Source organism: Mangifera indica, chromosome 7 (genome assembly GCF_011075055.1).
Source record: "Mangifera indica cultivar Alphonso chromosome 7, CATAS_Mindica_2.1, whole genome shotgun sequence".
Classification (NCBI taxonomy): Eukaryota; Viridiplantae; Streptophyta; class Magnoliopsida; order Sapindales; family Anacardiaceae; genus Mangifera; species Mangifera indica.
Window position 1 is genome coordinate 20,028,766 of NC_058143.1, and position 13,224 is coordinate 20,041,989.

Below are 13,224 nucleotides of genomic sequence, written 5' to 3' on the forward strand. Positions count from 1 at the left end.
TAAAGTTGAAGTTAAAAGTTGATTTATTTATTTTTAATAAATAAACCGAGTTTGAGGTAATTTAAACATTTGAGTTCAAGGAATCAGTTTAGATTAAATCTAAAATTAAATTGTATATAAGTTAGAGTTGAAGTTTTAGTCCAAGTGGAATTCTTGTGACAAAATTTATTATGAAGTAATTCTGTTTGATTTTAATTTTTGGAGTTCAGATTCACATGAGTGACACCTGTATGTAATAACAAAGGCAGTCGGTGGAAAGTGCCAAAAGGTTATAGATGCTTTTGCATACGCATTTTAGTGGCCATAAAATCTTACTCCGATATAAATACAGAAAATGCCAGTTACATTCCGTGTAGAGAAATTGCCCATGTCCAGTTTTTATCCACAAATTTGGCATCCATTTGTCTTGTACGTTTTTGCCACTCAAACTTGCTGAACTCCCTTTTTAACTTGAAATTAGGACCCAGCCAGGTAGCCGTTTAATTGTACCAAATTATTATTATTATTTTTTTCTGACGTTGAATTGGCATGTAATATTAAACAGTATATATAATGATTTATTGAATATTGCCTGCCCATGATTCTTGGTTAATTAACAAGTTTAAATTTATTGTAAACATAAAAAGTTCCCACCCAAACTTTGATGGAAGAAATTCAAGAAGTAGACACTCTAATTTCCCAAAACATTGGGCGAGAATGATAATTTAGTTAAATTTGTAAGTGATTATCCATGAGATTAGTGGATAATCTTTTTCTTTCTTTACAAAGCCAACTTTATCCAAAATCACAAATTTCGAAATTAAAATTTAACCAAACTCTACACAGGAAAGTAAAACTTATGTTAAAAAAGCTTTATTTGTCCGCTGTAGTACTTTTGTCTTTGGGTTTCTGTGACGGTTAATAAATTCAAGTTGAGAGTTGTTGAAACACGAAGAAGAATTGGCAGTGGCTGGCGATGAAGATGAACGTACACGAAGAAGAATCGCTAGTATCGGTGGAGAAAACGGCGTCGCACGAAGATTTGCCGCTACCGATTTACGCATCACTTGAGCCGGTGTACGGAGGAGGATCTCAACTCGAAGAGGCTCAACTTCGTTTTGATACATTGAAGTCTAAGTTTCTTCTAGTGTTCGGTCATCAGCCTGATGTCTTCGCTCGATCTCCAGGTAAACTATTGATTATCTGTCTGTTTGGTTGCCTAGAAAAATATATGTAAAGAAAAAATAGAAATTGTTTTTTTTTGTAATTATTAACTGTTGATGCAGGGAGAGTTAACTTGATTGGAGAACATATTGACTATGAAGGATACTCGGTGTTGCCAATGGCAATTCGCCAAGACACGATCGTGGCGATAAGAAAACATGAGTCTGGAGAGGCTGAAAAGCTTCTGCGAATCGCTAATGTTAACGACAAGTACACTTTTCGTACTTATCCTGCTGATCCTAACCAGGTAAGTAACTAGAGCTTTACTTAAAGGCTAGCGAGCTTCTGTTTTTATGAACCGCTCATATGTTTAGGTTTTATATTTTTGCAGGAAATTGATTTGAAGGACCTTAAATGGGGCCATTATTTCATTTGCGCGTAAGACATTAAATTATTTCTTGTAGTTTTTTTTATTATTTTAAAAATTATTCTTATGAATTGCCTATAATTGAATTGATTTCACTGTTCTAGTTTTAAGGATAAAAATGAATAATTGTATTATTGTGAAAATTTGAAGTTAAAGGGACTGGTGAGTTTTTCAGTTTGTTTAAATAATTTGGTTTTGACCTGTTTTTGGTTTAATTTTAAAATCAATGATTTATAGAGTAGGTCATGTATAATGAATTTAAATTGGTTTCCTGATCCAGATACAAAGGCTATTATGAATATGCAAAAGCTAAAGGACTGGAAGTTGAACCACTGCTTGGACTTGATATTTTAGTGGATGGGATAGTTCCTACAGGTGATTTATCGATAATTTTACTGTGGTTTATTATATGAAAGTTGATTAGTTAGTAATTATTATTGTTGTACTATAGAGTCACTTTCTTTGTTGCATATTTTTGCCAAGCCTGAGACATTTTTCTTTAATCTAGGTTCTGGTCTATCGAGCTCTGCAGCTTTTGTTTGTTCTTCTACCATTGCCATTATGGCTGCTTTTGATGTCAGTATCTCAAAGGTGTACAAAACTTCCAAAACACTTCAAGAATATAGTCTACGTCACCTGATTTCTTTCTCTGAAAGTTTTTTTTTGAGAATGATGTCAGGTGGGATTTTTACGATTCTGAGTTTTAACTTATTTCCTTTTTTGACAGAAAGAGCTTGCACAACTTACATGTGAATGTGAACGACACATTGGAACACAGTCTGGTGGGATGGACCAGGTTAGAGATGACTTTCGCTTTAATTGGGGATTTCATTCTCTTTTTGTGAAGGATTATTTAGGATCATCCATTCCATGAGTTAAATTTGAAGGAATTTCTTATACACGATTAGTGGCTAATATTATTCTGAGTGCACAAAATTTTCCATAATCGGTCCTTATCTTGTTGCCCTTGGCAGGCAATCTCTATAATGGCCAAAGCTGGGTTTGCTGAACTGATTGACTTTAACCCTATTTGTGCAACTGATGTACAACTTCCTGCTGGTGGAACTTTTGTGATAGCCCATTCTTTGGCCGTATCTCAGAAAGCTGTTACTGCCGCTACAAATTACAATAACAGAGTAGTTGAATGTCGATTGGCTTCGGTAAGTTTTACAACACTGAAAGTAAAATACTTTTTCTTGTTATTACAATGTATGCTTAAGCACAGCTCATAATTAATTTTCTTTGAGGATCCCTGCCTTGGTTCTTATAACTCTTATTTCTCCCCATTATGCTTATGTAAAATTTTGGTGTTATATAAATCAAAACTTAGATATCCTGAACTAAAGTTCTGGTAAGATCTTATTGAACTCTTTTAATAACTCATACAATATATCCTGCTTTCTAATTTAAAGTAGGGTTTATCATATCTAGAACTGGTACTTAGGCATAAATTTTTAGTGACTTTTATATTATATCCTCAAATTGACTTTTAATTTTCATGTCTTTGGGCCCAAAATGTGCTTTTGGGAATTTCAGATTGTTCTTGGTATAAAACTGGGCATGCAGCCAACCGAGGCAGTATCTAAAGTGAAAACTCTTTCTGATGTTGAGGGATTATGTGTAGCATATGCTGGTAAACATGGATCTTCTGATCCTGTCCTTGCTGTTAAGGTATTTATTGATTGAATTTTAATGTTTTCATGTGTTTTTTATTCTAAACTGTAGAAATTCCCCATTTTGCACGGTATCTGGATTTTTGGTTTTTGGTTGTATGACTTCATAGTAATTATGGAATTCGAATTGTTGTCAACTAATAATCTATTGTCTTCACAAAGGAACTTTTGCATGAGGAACCATACACTGCTGAGGATATTGAAAAGATCATTGGAGAAAAACTGTCATCTGTCTTTGCAAATAGTCCTACTTCTTTGGACGTGCTAATAGCTGCCATGAACTTCAAGTTGCATCAGGTATCTTCATGAATTTAATGTGTTTAGAATTGGCTGTTTATTCAATCATTGCTCGGCTCCTCAAAGTTTTATTTGTCTCCCAGAGAGCTGCTCATGTGTACTCTGAAGCTAAGAGGGTATATGCTTTCAGGGACACTGTATCCTCAAATTTAAGGTGGGCTTTATCATTAGATATTAGCTATTCTTTGTATGATTTGTAAATTTTGGCATAAATTTTAGGGAGTGTTTGTCAAATGTGAAAGTCAACAACTTCATTTTCTTTATTCATATTAACTCTTTATTTATGTATTTACTTATATTTCTATATTAGCTCTTTTATTCATAAGATTAAAAAAATTATACATATGTTTGTATCAATTTTTTTTACAAGCTAGTCATAACTGGCAATGAAGATTTTATTTATATTTTCAGTTTCTTGCATATCTTTCAATGGGATCTGTAGGATCTATGTGGCTAAGCCTTAGTTTGTCAAAATTTGACCTTTGAAGTGGTATTTTGCAGTGAAGAAGACAAGCTGAAGAAGCTTGGTGACCTTATGAATGACAGCCATCACAGTTGTAGTGTTCTATATGAGTGCAGGTACACAATTGCATCTATCTTCCTGTAGCATAAATCAGCTCTGTTAGCCTTCCAATCTTCTATAAACATTACATTATATTGTTTTCCATATTCGTTTACCAGCTGCCCAGAGTTGGAAGAACTGGTAGAAGTGTGCCGTGAAAACGGCGCTTTAGGGGCGAGGCTGACAGGGGCTGGATGGGGTGGTTGTGCAGTTGCTCTGGTGAAAGAGGGAATTGTTCCACAGTTCATCCTCAATCTGAAGGTACCCTAATATTTGATTGAATTTTTGTGGTTACTATCCTTTAAAAAATGGCATTCTAACAACACTGGTTTTATCTATCAGGAAAAATTCTACCAGGCAAGAATCGACGAGGGTTTGATCGGCAAGAATGATCTTGGGCTTTATGTTTTTGCTTCCAAGCCATCAAGCGGTGCCGCTATTTTCAAGTTTTAGTATTCTTCCTCAAATAATCCCAAACAGGCATGATTTTTCAAGCTTGTTTATTCACCCTGTATAATTTATAGGTTGTCAGGTACTGCTGCGAATGTGATCCAAAATCTTGAATTTAAGAATCACAGCAAAGGATATTTTGAAAATAATCCACGGGTAGGGCTGGATGCGATCTGTGCTGGCTTGGGTTTGGATCACGACTCTGATAGAATGATCTAAGTTTGAGCAAGGGTGGCCCTAACTTGACTTGATTGAGTTGTGAGAAAGTTGTCGGTGGATTCATTTTTTTCGTCTCTGATGACTTCTCTAACAAACTTATCATCAATCGCGTGAGTTGAACTTGATCTTATGATGACCATTCTGGATTTGAGCGGGTTCAAGCTGGCATTTGTTTAGGCTTGGATTGAATCTGCCCCTATCCATGTGTATCATAACTGGCGGTTCACAATGGGCTTTAAGACCATTGAGATTAGAGTGGATCGGCCGACCATATATCTTGCACCTCAATGCCACCAAAACAAGTTTCCATTTTAATTAAGAATTCACAAAATTAAATATTAAATTGAAATATTTTTTTGTCTGAATGATCAAATTAGTTACATCAAAAATTAATATGATGTTACTAAACTAATGGTATGTCTTTAGAATTGAGAAAATCTATGCAAGTGCATGTGTCCATGCACCGTCATAAGGATGCATTCCTTACTATCTAGATAAAGCCACGTGGTAGGACATGCATGTTTTATTTTCTCTTTTTGTTAATTCATCTCATAGTTAAAGTTTAGAATCTGAACTAGCTCACTAGTCAAATAGTTCAATTTTGTGTTATAAATTAAATTAAATTTAAATGAATCGTGTTTGAGTTGGAAAATTTTAATTTTTTAACCTGAATTGGAATCAAAGTTAACAACGTAGATAATAATATTTATTTTTTAAAAATTTTAGGTGAAATTATTATAATTATAATGAATTTTGAAGAGGAAATCTAAGTTCCTGGAAACAATATCGGTTGATGTCCCACCGATCTTATGTTGTGATCATCATGCCTGCCTATTGGGTTCTCAAAGATTTTCCAATGAATGATATTTTCATGAAAGGTACAATCTCGTGATCCATATTCCGTTTTCCTTTTTTATAATAATAATAACAATAATAATATACCAACGGATATAAATATAAATATAAATATATTATTATATAATTAAATTATTTTAAATTAAATATAAAATAATTTTTAATTATATAATAACACATAGATATTTGTATTTATTTTTATGGGGTAGCTAGAATTAAAAGTTTTCATGAAACTATATGAGCTACAGAAAATTGAATTATTTAGAGCAAGAGTGGCCTACCTACCAAAAGATCATTGAATGCTCTCACTTAAATTTAAATGTGACTGAATTCATTATAAAAGGCTCAAAATCTGTAGGAATGATGGGACTTTGAGGGCCTACACACGTACTTATGTTTTTCTGCTCAAAATTCAAAATCTAAAATCGAATTTCACTGTTTTTATTAGAAGAAAGTGCCACATTTTTGCTTTTTGTGACACCTCAACCCCAATCCCAGAATCGAAATAAGAGTTTTATGAATGTACGTTTGGGTTATTAGCTGTTTGATCACTGTAATCCGTTTAAATTTAATTCATTATTTGGAAAGCCTTTTTTTTTTTTAATTTACATTAATATTTGTAAATGACATGAATTAAATCTGGTTTTAAGTTGTTTAATAAATATAATTAATTATATTTTGTTTGGTTGACTTGCAAACTAAGTCTTTCACAAGGTTAGAGCCTTATCAAAGTTTAAGAGCACATGGGAAATTAGATGTGAAAACATATATTACTTGTTTCAACCATATAATAAAAAATTCATAAAAAAATAATCATAATGGTCAAGAACGGAATCCGTTCACATAAAATTTTAAATATTAGATATAGTTAAGACTTAAGACCCAATTTTAATATATAAAGTCAATCTTATTACAATAAATTAAAAAAAAAAAAAAGACAAACAAAAACATCTAACTAGATAGAAAATAAAAAAGCCAAGAGAGAATAGTGTCGTGCCACTAACATACAAATACATTAGATATAAAATTTGTTAGTAATTTTATTTGTTTAATATTATAAAATATCAATCTGGGTGAAAACAAGTGCAAAAATATAAAATGATAAATATAAAAATAAAAAAATCGGTTTTTATCATAATTCAATTGAAAAGTCCAAAACTCTATGTCTGTGGTAGTGTTATATTAAGTATAGATGTATTACAAACACTGTATAATAACATTTTTGTAGATATAAGCTTTTAAAATTTTCACTCTAACTATATTAAAAACCGACCCAACACACTAAATTATATATTTTTTAAATATTTTACACTAAATCCATCAAAATTTAATGTATTTCTTATTGATTTAAACTTTCACAACAATAATTTGATTTATAATTTAGTTTTTTTTTTTTTATAACATTGTTTTTTAGGTTAGATGATAATCTGATCGAAAGATTAGTTTACAAGTTCATCAATTTGATCAATTGGTTAAACCGATAATATTATTATAATATAATTAAAAATTTAATTATATAATATCATATAATATTATACTAATATCAATATATCATTTAAATTAGTTTAATTTTATATTATTAATTTTATTTAACTTAGATGAATTGAGTTTAATTTGAATTGTGCCAATTCAAGCTCTCGTTAAGAAAGGATGGGGAAACAGACACTTAACCAAATTCGACAACCTTATAAACCATTATTAATTGTAAAATTAATCTTATAAAAAAATTAAATCAAAATGTGTCGGTGGTGATGCTTTCACTGTCCCCGCGCGGCAATGTGCGACAAAACTCAAAACGACGACGTTGAATTAATCATAGTTAATGCATTAATTATTATTAACATTTAATTATAATACACAGCGAATTCTTTTGACTCATTCTTAAAAACAAGAGCTGTCTCCTCGACTCCTCTCCTTATAACTCGCTCCTTCCTGAATCTTTCTTCCTCTCCCTTTATCCATCAAAACTCAGACTATCCTTTCCATTACTCCCTCTGTTTATGAGTTTTTGTTGCGTCGGATCTGGGGAATTCCTAGCTTCTATTGTAAGGTTTATTTTTTCAGTTTTTTGTTTGTGTAATTTGCTAGCTTTTTACGGGTTTCAGTTTGATTGGTTTTTGCGTTTTGCTTTTGATATGGGTCAAAAATGAAGACTTTTTTCTTGCTTTTTTTACAAGGTTACTTTTTTCACGAAGTTTGAAACCACATTGTATTTTTTAAGATTCTTTCGTTGTTCTTACTGTTGTATTGATAAATGCAGGGTTTTTGTTCATTTTTAGAATTATTTTGAGAAGACTGAATTTAAGGGAGAAGTTAATTTATTGATGTGAAGGTGGTGGCATAGGCGTGTAAGTGAAGCTAAATTGCTGATTTTTTAAATGACATTTTATTTCCTATTTCTGATTTAAAATTGGAAATTCGCTTTTGCTTCTTGAGTGGGATACGGTGATTGAGGCTTTTGGTTATAAATGGTATTGTATTATGTAAAACAGCTATATAGTGTTTGTGGGTTGGCTACAAATATTGAACCTTTTGTGAGGCTTTGAAAGTTTTAGGGCCTTGACTATTTTGCGTGTGAGAAGGTAAAATCAAGTTAGGCTTGTAGGGGGTGCTATGGATCATATTGTTCCAGTAGAGAAAAAATATTTAATTGATCTTGAAAGTGGTTTCGCGGTTAGTGAAGGTGGTTCAAGGGAAGACACTATATCCAGTCTTAAAAAACAGGTGAAGATGTTGCAAGCTAAAGTCTGTAGTCGGTTTATGGATGGGTCAATGAAAGGTGAAGATAAGGCGAGTTTATGTAGCAATGTGTCGAGTACTGATGGTGTTCTGAAGGGAGTGAGTAAAGATGAAGAGGGAAAGAAAGAGGTGAAAGAGAAGCCAAAAAAGTCAAGCAATAAGAAGGCCTCAAAACCTCCCAAACCGCCAAGAGGTCCATCATTGGATTCTGCTGACCTGAAGCTGATCAAAGAGATTACTGAAATTGCCATGTTGAAACGTGCTAGGATTGAGAGGATGAAAGCTTTGAAGAAGATGAAAGCTGCAAAACAGTCGTCACCGAATAGCAACATATTAGCTATGGTGTTCACTGTTCTCTTTTTTCTTGTGATTATTTTTCAAGGTAACATCTAGTGTTAATTAATTTGAGTTTGACATGTGAAATTGAGAAATGCATAACTGTTTAGTGTTTATATCCATGTGACTTAACCTTAGAATTGGGTTCCATACTCTATTTAGTTTGGATGAGAGCTTTTTCTTAGTTCTTGATGGATTTTGAAATTTTTGAGAAGGGGCTGAAGCATGTTTTAGTTTTGATTTATGAACTTTCCTAGTTTAGTATAATTTTATGGCCTATTTGGGTTTTTTGAAGAATTCTATAGGTCTTGCTAATTGCATAGTGATTTTTCTTTCTGTTTTTATTCAAGCCTTGTAACTTCTTGTTCTCCTTTTCTTGAAATTCCCCTTGCAGGATTGTCATCCGGAGCTTCAAAGATAAACTTTGAGGGATCTCCTGTCTCAACAGGATCGACAGAGGGTGGTTTAATTTCTGTTCAGTTAACTGGAAACCTAGCTGCAAGTAATGCAAATGGGCCTGGATTTCCCAAGTAAGTTACTGTTGATATTGGCTATGAAAGTTATATTATGTGCCTTTCCCTCCAATGGTTCGAAAGTTTTGAAAATTAATGAAAACAGCATCAGGGAAATCTAATAAAAACGAACTCTGATTTTTGTTGAAATTGCAGTTCTGTGGGGCAGGCTGCGGGTTCAGATCCATATCAAAGCATAAATATAGCTACTGGATGAAATCGGAATATCACAAAGTATGATAAAGTTGTCTTCAAGGCTATGTAAGATAAATAAACTCACTAGTAGTTCTTGCAGTTTCTCTTGCAAGCCATTGCACTTTTGATACACATGGACATCTGAAGTTGAAATTTTGCCAGGTAATTAATCCCCCATTTATTTAAAATGGGGGGGTGAGTTAAATATCACATAAAATTGAAGGGTTTGCTTCGTTCATTAGGTCATGCCACGAATGTCCTGTCAGTTGCCTCCTGGGCAACTATGCAAAGAGACATGTTGTGTTGGTTATTATGTTCATAGGAGTACTAGAGAAACTCACTGTTAAGATGGTGGCCTAAGATTTTGAGCACCACAACACTATGCAGCCATATTGGTGTTTATCTTGGTTTGGAAACATGGGATACTGAGGATATGAAAAATTTAGCATGCCTTCTTTGTAAATGAAAATATTTGCTATCAATGAGAATAGTAATAGTTATTATTATCTGCAATATATGCTACTGTGAATGAATATTGTCCATGCTTAGTGTTGGTCGTGTTTTGACGGGTTAGAATTTGGATATGAGAGGACAATGGCAGGTGACTGAGAAAGTCTTCCGGAGCCAGCTAGGGATAACAACAGGACAAGGTGGGGCCAAATGCCCCAATCTCTATCTCATTCTACCTTACCCTTGATACAGGGATGACGAGAAATCTTCATCTTTTACTTGTAGGAAAAATTTACCTTTTTGTTCCCTTTCCATTTGTGTGGAGAAATTCCTCTCCCTTTCTCTTTCTCATCCCGTAAAGAAACAAAAGAATTTGTATTAAATGTTAAAGATATTCATAATAATTCAAAAATTTTAAAGATTTTAAAATATATACTATAGAGAGGACAGGAGGGGAGACTACGGACGATAAATATATTAATTTTAATTTTCGTTGGAATCCCTTTCTTATTTGGACCTAATTTTGAGGGTGGAATTATCATCCCTAAAACCAGATTGTTCTCTTCCTCATTCAATGCAAGTTTAAACACCTGCGGCGCAGATCCTTTTAATTCTGCGGTTAAGCCTGAGCTTGCACATGCATTCACGTGAGCTGAAGTACTAGATTTATTTATTTTATGGGAAAAGCACCAACACATTCAAATAAATAAAATATGGACAGAAAGCAGAGTGCTCCGACAAAAAAGATGATAACACACTTATAACAAAGTTCTTTTACAGTTCAAGTTAAGCTAGACTCAAAAACTTGTGAACAATGAGAGGTTAAAAGTTATTATAAACTTGTGTCCTAATCTTTCTAGCTAATAAAAGTGCACAAAAGTTAGTAAAATTATGTTAGAGATAAGATGTTGACTAACACCATAATAAAGATAACTTATTGTTTGGGATTAGAGGCGTTTGGCTTGAAATTAAAAATTTTTTTAAAAAAAAAAAAGGAGGAACTTTACCTCTTTATAACCATTTTTAGGTCACCCAATGGCTACTTGATTATTTTATAATTTTTGGTTTATTTAACTTTCCTATAAATACTTATCTTTCAAATTCACAAACTCTTCATGCTAATTAATTAACTCTTTGAATCTCAATTGAACTCTCAATTTCCAAATTATTTTGTTTTCATTTCTTTTTAATATATTATGGATTATTATATTTTCTTTCTCAAAATAGTGTCAAAATGAATGTGGATTCAAATGAATTAATTTCTTTGATTATTTTGATAATAAAAAAAAATCAATATTTCATTGAAAACTCATCATGTTATTAAATGTTATTCTAATTAAAACCACTTAATCACAAAAATGTTTGTATCCATATTTATATACATTTTTAATGCATAAAGTATTATTATTTCATTAATTGATATATTGCTTCTACATAATTCAGTGCAAAAGTACTATTTTGATAATAGATAACCACCGCAGCAAGATCATTTAGAATCTGATTGTCACTTGTAAATGGTGATTTTGCAAAGCTCTTTTCACATTTTTCAGCCTGATTAGGTACATCAGAGGCGCCATCTGTGGCCCTTTGGTTCAAATCTACACTTGTTATGGTGGAGTATGCTTCTCAAGCATTTGATTAATTTTCGCCACTGCTCCGAAACTTTTGGGGTCCGATTGTAGAATCTTAACACAAAGATCATGGCAAGGTGTTGCTTTACATGTTGTTTCTATTAGATCGGTATTGAATATGTGTTTCCTGGAAATTTTGCCATAAACAAGAATGATAAGCTTTGAAGGTGTGAAGCTCTTCATTTTTACAAGAAAAAGTGTTGAAGAGAAGAGAAGAGAATAGGGTGGGTTCGATACATTTCAAGTTATGAACAAATATTTACATATTTTCTTCAATATGTCTTTACACTAGCTAACTCTTTCTGTTTCAATCTCTTCATCTCAGTTTTCTCAATCTCTCGATCGAACTCTCTCAACTTCCAAATTATTTTGTTTTCATATATTTTGTCATTATTATATTTTCTTCCTCAAAATTTGTATCACAATTCACATGAATTTAATCCTCTTAATTAAAAACCATCCAATCTCAAAAATAATACAATAGTGTTTGTTTATACTTATATTTGTATCAATTGCTAATGCATGAAATATTATTGTTTTACCTCAGTTTTATAGGAAATTTTTGGCAATAGATATAACCACCTCTGCAAGATCATTAACAAGCTTATTGTCACTTGTAAATGGTGATTTTCTAAAGCTCTTTTCACATTTTTCTGTCTGTTTAAGTACATCAGAGAAGCCACTTATGGCCTCTTTCGGATTACCTCTGGTTAAACTTGAAAAGGCTTGGTTCATATCATCAACTGTTATGGTGGAGTATGCTTTCAAGCAAGTCAGGAAGGGCTTCTTCAACTCTAGATCTTTGGTCTTCTGAAGCATTTCATAAATTTTATTCCAAGTAGCCATCCCTTGATTAAAAAGTCCCCTGGCTGCAATATTCGCCAATCCTTTAACGTCAGCTCTCGAACTTCCAGGGTCCGATTGTAGAGTCTTAACACAGAGATCATAGTGAGATGTTGCTTTACATGTTGTTTCTATTAGTTTAGGTGCTGAATATGTGTTTCCTGGAAATTTTGCCATAAACAAAGCAACATAGACAACAATGATCAGCTTTGAAGGTGTGAAGCTCTTCATTTTTACAAGAAAATGTGTTGGACAGAATAGGGTTTGATACATTTCAAAGTTATGAACAAATATATAAAGTGGTACAATATGATGAATGTATGGTAAGAAAATCTATATGGGTATGTTAAGATTATTTGCTATACTTGCGTAGGTACAATAATGTATATACTAAATTAAGAGAGATTTGTAATAAAAATAACTCATCATTTGCGATAAAGGGTGTTCGGCTAGAGAGTGAGGTATTGCCGCTGTCCAAGTAAATAAGAGATTTATTTTGGTCGTGAATTGTGTGTATATGGATTGATAGATAGGGACGAGAATTCCAATTTCCAGTACAAAACATATTATTCGAATAAATGATTGTACTGTGAGTAAATGCTTGATTATTATGTAGTTACGAATGATATGCATATATTTAGGATCAATGATGATGAGTTCGACTATTGAATTGTAATTGATGCTGTGAATTATGATTTTGATTACAGTGATATGGATGTGCTATCTGTTTTTGATAGTGTAAACATAAATAATACTAATTCCAGGATCACAGAAAGCAAACCCGATTTACTGAATCTGACAATTGATGATGATTTGGTGATTCGATGCACTCCTGGGAGTATCCACAACACACTTTGCTGATTTGCTTCCTCGTTTCTGCAAGAATTCTTCC

The 13,224-nt window shown here is 32.6% G+C and overlaps 3 protein-coding genes across 6 annotated transcripts; 2 read left to right on the forward strand and 1 right to left on the reverse strand.

Moving 5' to 3' along the window:
* Positions 1-616: 616 nt before the first annotated feature.
* Positions 617-4,845, forward strand: LOC123220204 (galactokinase). The gene is made up of 13 exons (XM_044642262.1): positions 617-1,166; positions 1,266-1,450; positions 1,535-1,581; positions 1,851-1,945; positions 2,079-2,161; positions 2,298-2,366; positions 2,545-2,730; positions 3,107-3,241; positions 3,406-3,540; positions 3,624-3,694; positions 4,042-4,119; positions 4,222-4,363; positions 4,445-4,845. Exons 1-13 carry the CDS (start codon positions 956-958, stop codon positions 4,553-4,555), a joined length of 1,548 nt encoding a protein of 515 aa, XP_044498197.1. The 5' UTR covers positions 617-955; the 3' UTR covers positions 4,556-4,845.
* A 2,650-nt stretch (positions 4,846-7,495) lies between these two features.
* On the forward strand, positions 7,496-9,921 carry LOC123220214. 4 transcript variants are annotated; one of them, XM_044642286.1, is made up of 4 exons: positions 7,496-8,747; positions 9,096-9,231; positions 9,370-9,474; positions 9,571-9,921. In XM_044642286.1, the coding sequence occupies exons 1-3, from the start codon at positions 8,240-8,242 to the stop codon at positions 9,428-9,430; spliced, it is 705 nt and encodes a 234-aa protein (XP_044498221.1). In that variant the 5' UTR covers positions 7,496-8,239; the 3' UTR covers positions 9,431-9,474; positions 9,571-9,921. The 4 variants fall into 4 exon arrangements, with proteins under 4 accessions (XP_044498221.1, XP_044498220.1, XP_044498219.1 ...); XM_044642285.1 differs by having other exon boundaries at positions 7,497-7,676; positions 7,887-8,747; positions 9,370-9,921; XM_044642284.1 differs by having other exon boundaries at positions 7,497-7,671; positions 7,887-8,747; positions 9,370-9,921.
* A 2,117-nt stretch (positions 9,922-12,038) lies between these two features.
* On the reverse strand, positions 12,039-12,563 carry LOC123221573 (cell wall / vacuolar inhibitor of fructosidase 1-like). Its single transcript, XM_044644397.1, has one exon. The coding sequence runs from the start codon at positions 12,561-12,563 to the stop codon at positions 12,039-12,041; it is 525 nt and encodes a 174-aa protein (XP_044500332.1).
* Positions 12,564-13,224: the final 661 nt, after the last annotated feature.

Bases quoted from the DNA above. Each gene is read 5' to 3' on its own strand.
- LOC123220204 (XM_044642262.1), top strand. From the start codon at position 956: ATGAAGATGAACGTACACGAAGAAGAATCGCTAGTATCGGTGGAGAAA. The intron at 1,451-1,534 runs GTAAGTAACTAG...ATATTTTTGCAG, and splicing joins ATCCTGCTGATCCTAACCAG to GAAATTGATTTGAAGGACCT. The intron at 2,162-2,297 runs GTGTACAAAACT...CTTTTTTGACAG, and splicing joins TTGATGTCAGTATCTCAAAG to AAAGAGCTTGCACAACTTAC.
- LOC123220214 (XM_044642286.1), top strand. From the start codon at position 8,240: ATGGATCATATTGTTCCAGTAGAGAAAAAATATTTAATTGATCTTGAA. The intron at 8,748-9,095 runs GTAACATCTAGT...TTCCCCTTGCAG, and splicing joins TCTTGTGATTATTTTTCAAG to GATTGTCATCCGGAGCTTCA. The intron at 9,232-9,369 runs GTAAGTTACTGT...TTGAAATTGCAG, and splicing joins AATGGGCCTGGATTTCCCAA to TTCTGTGGGGCAGGCTGCGG.
- LOC123221573 (XM_044644397.1), bottom strand. From the start codon at position 12,563: ATGAAGAGCTTCACACCTTCAAAGCTGATCATTGTTGTCTATGTTGCT.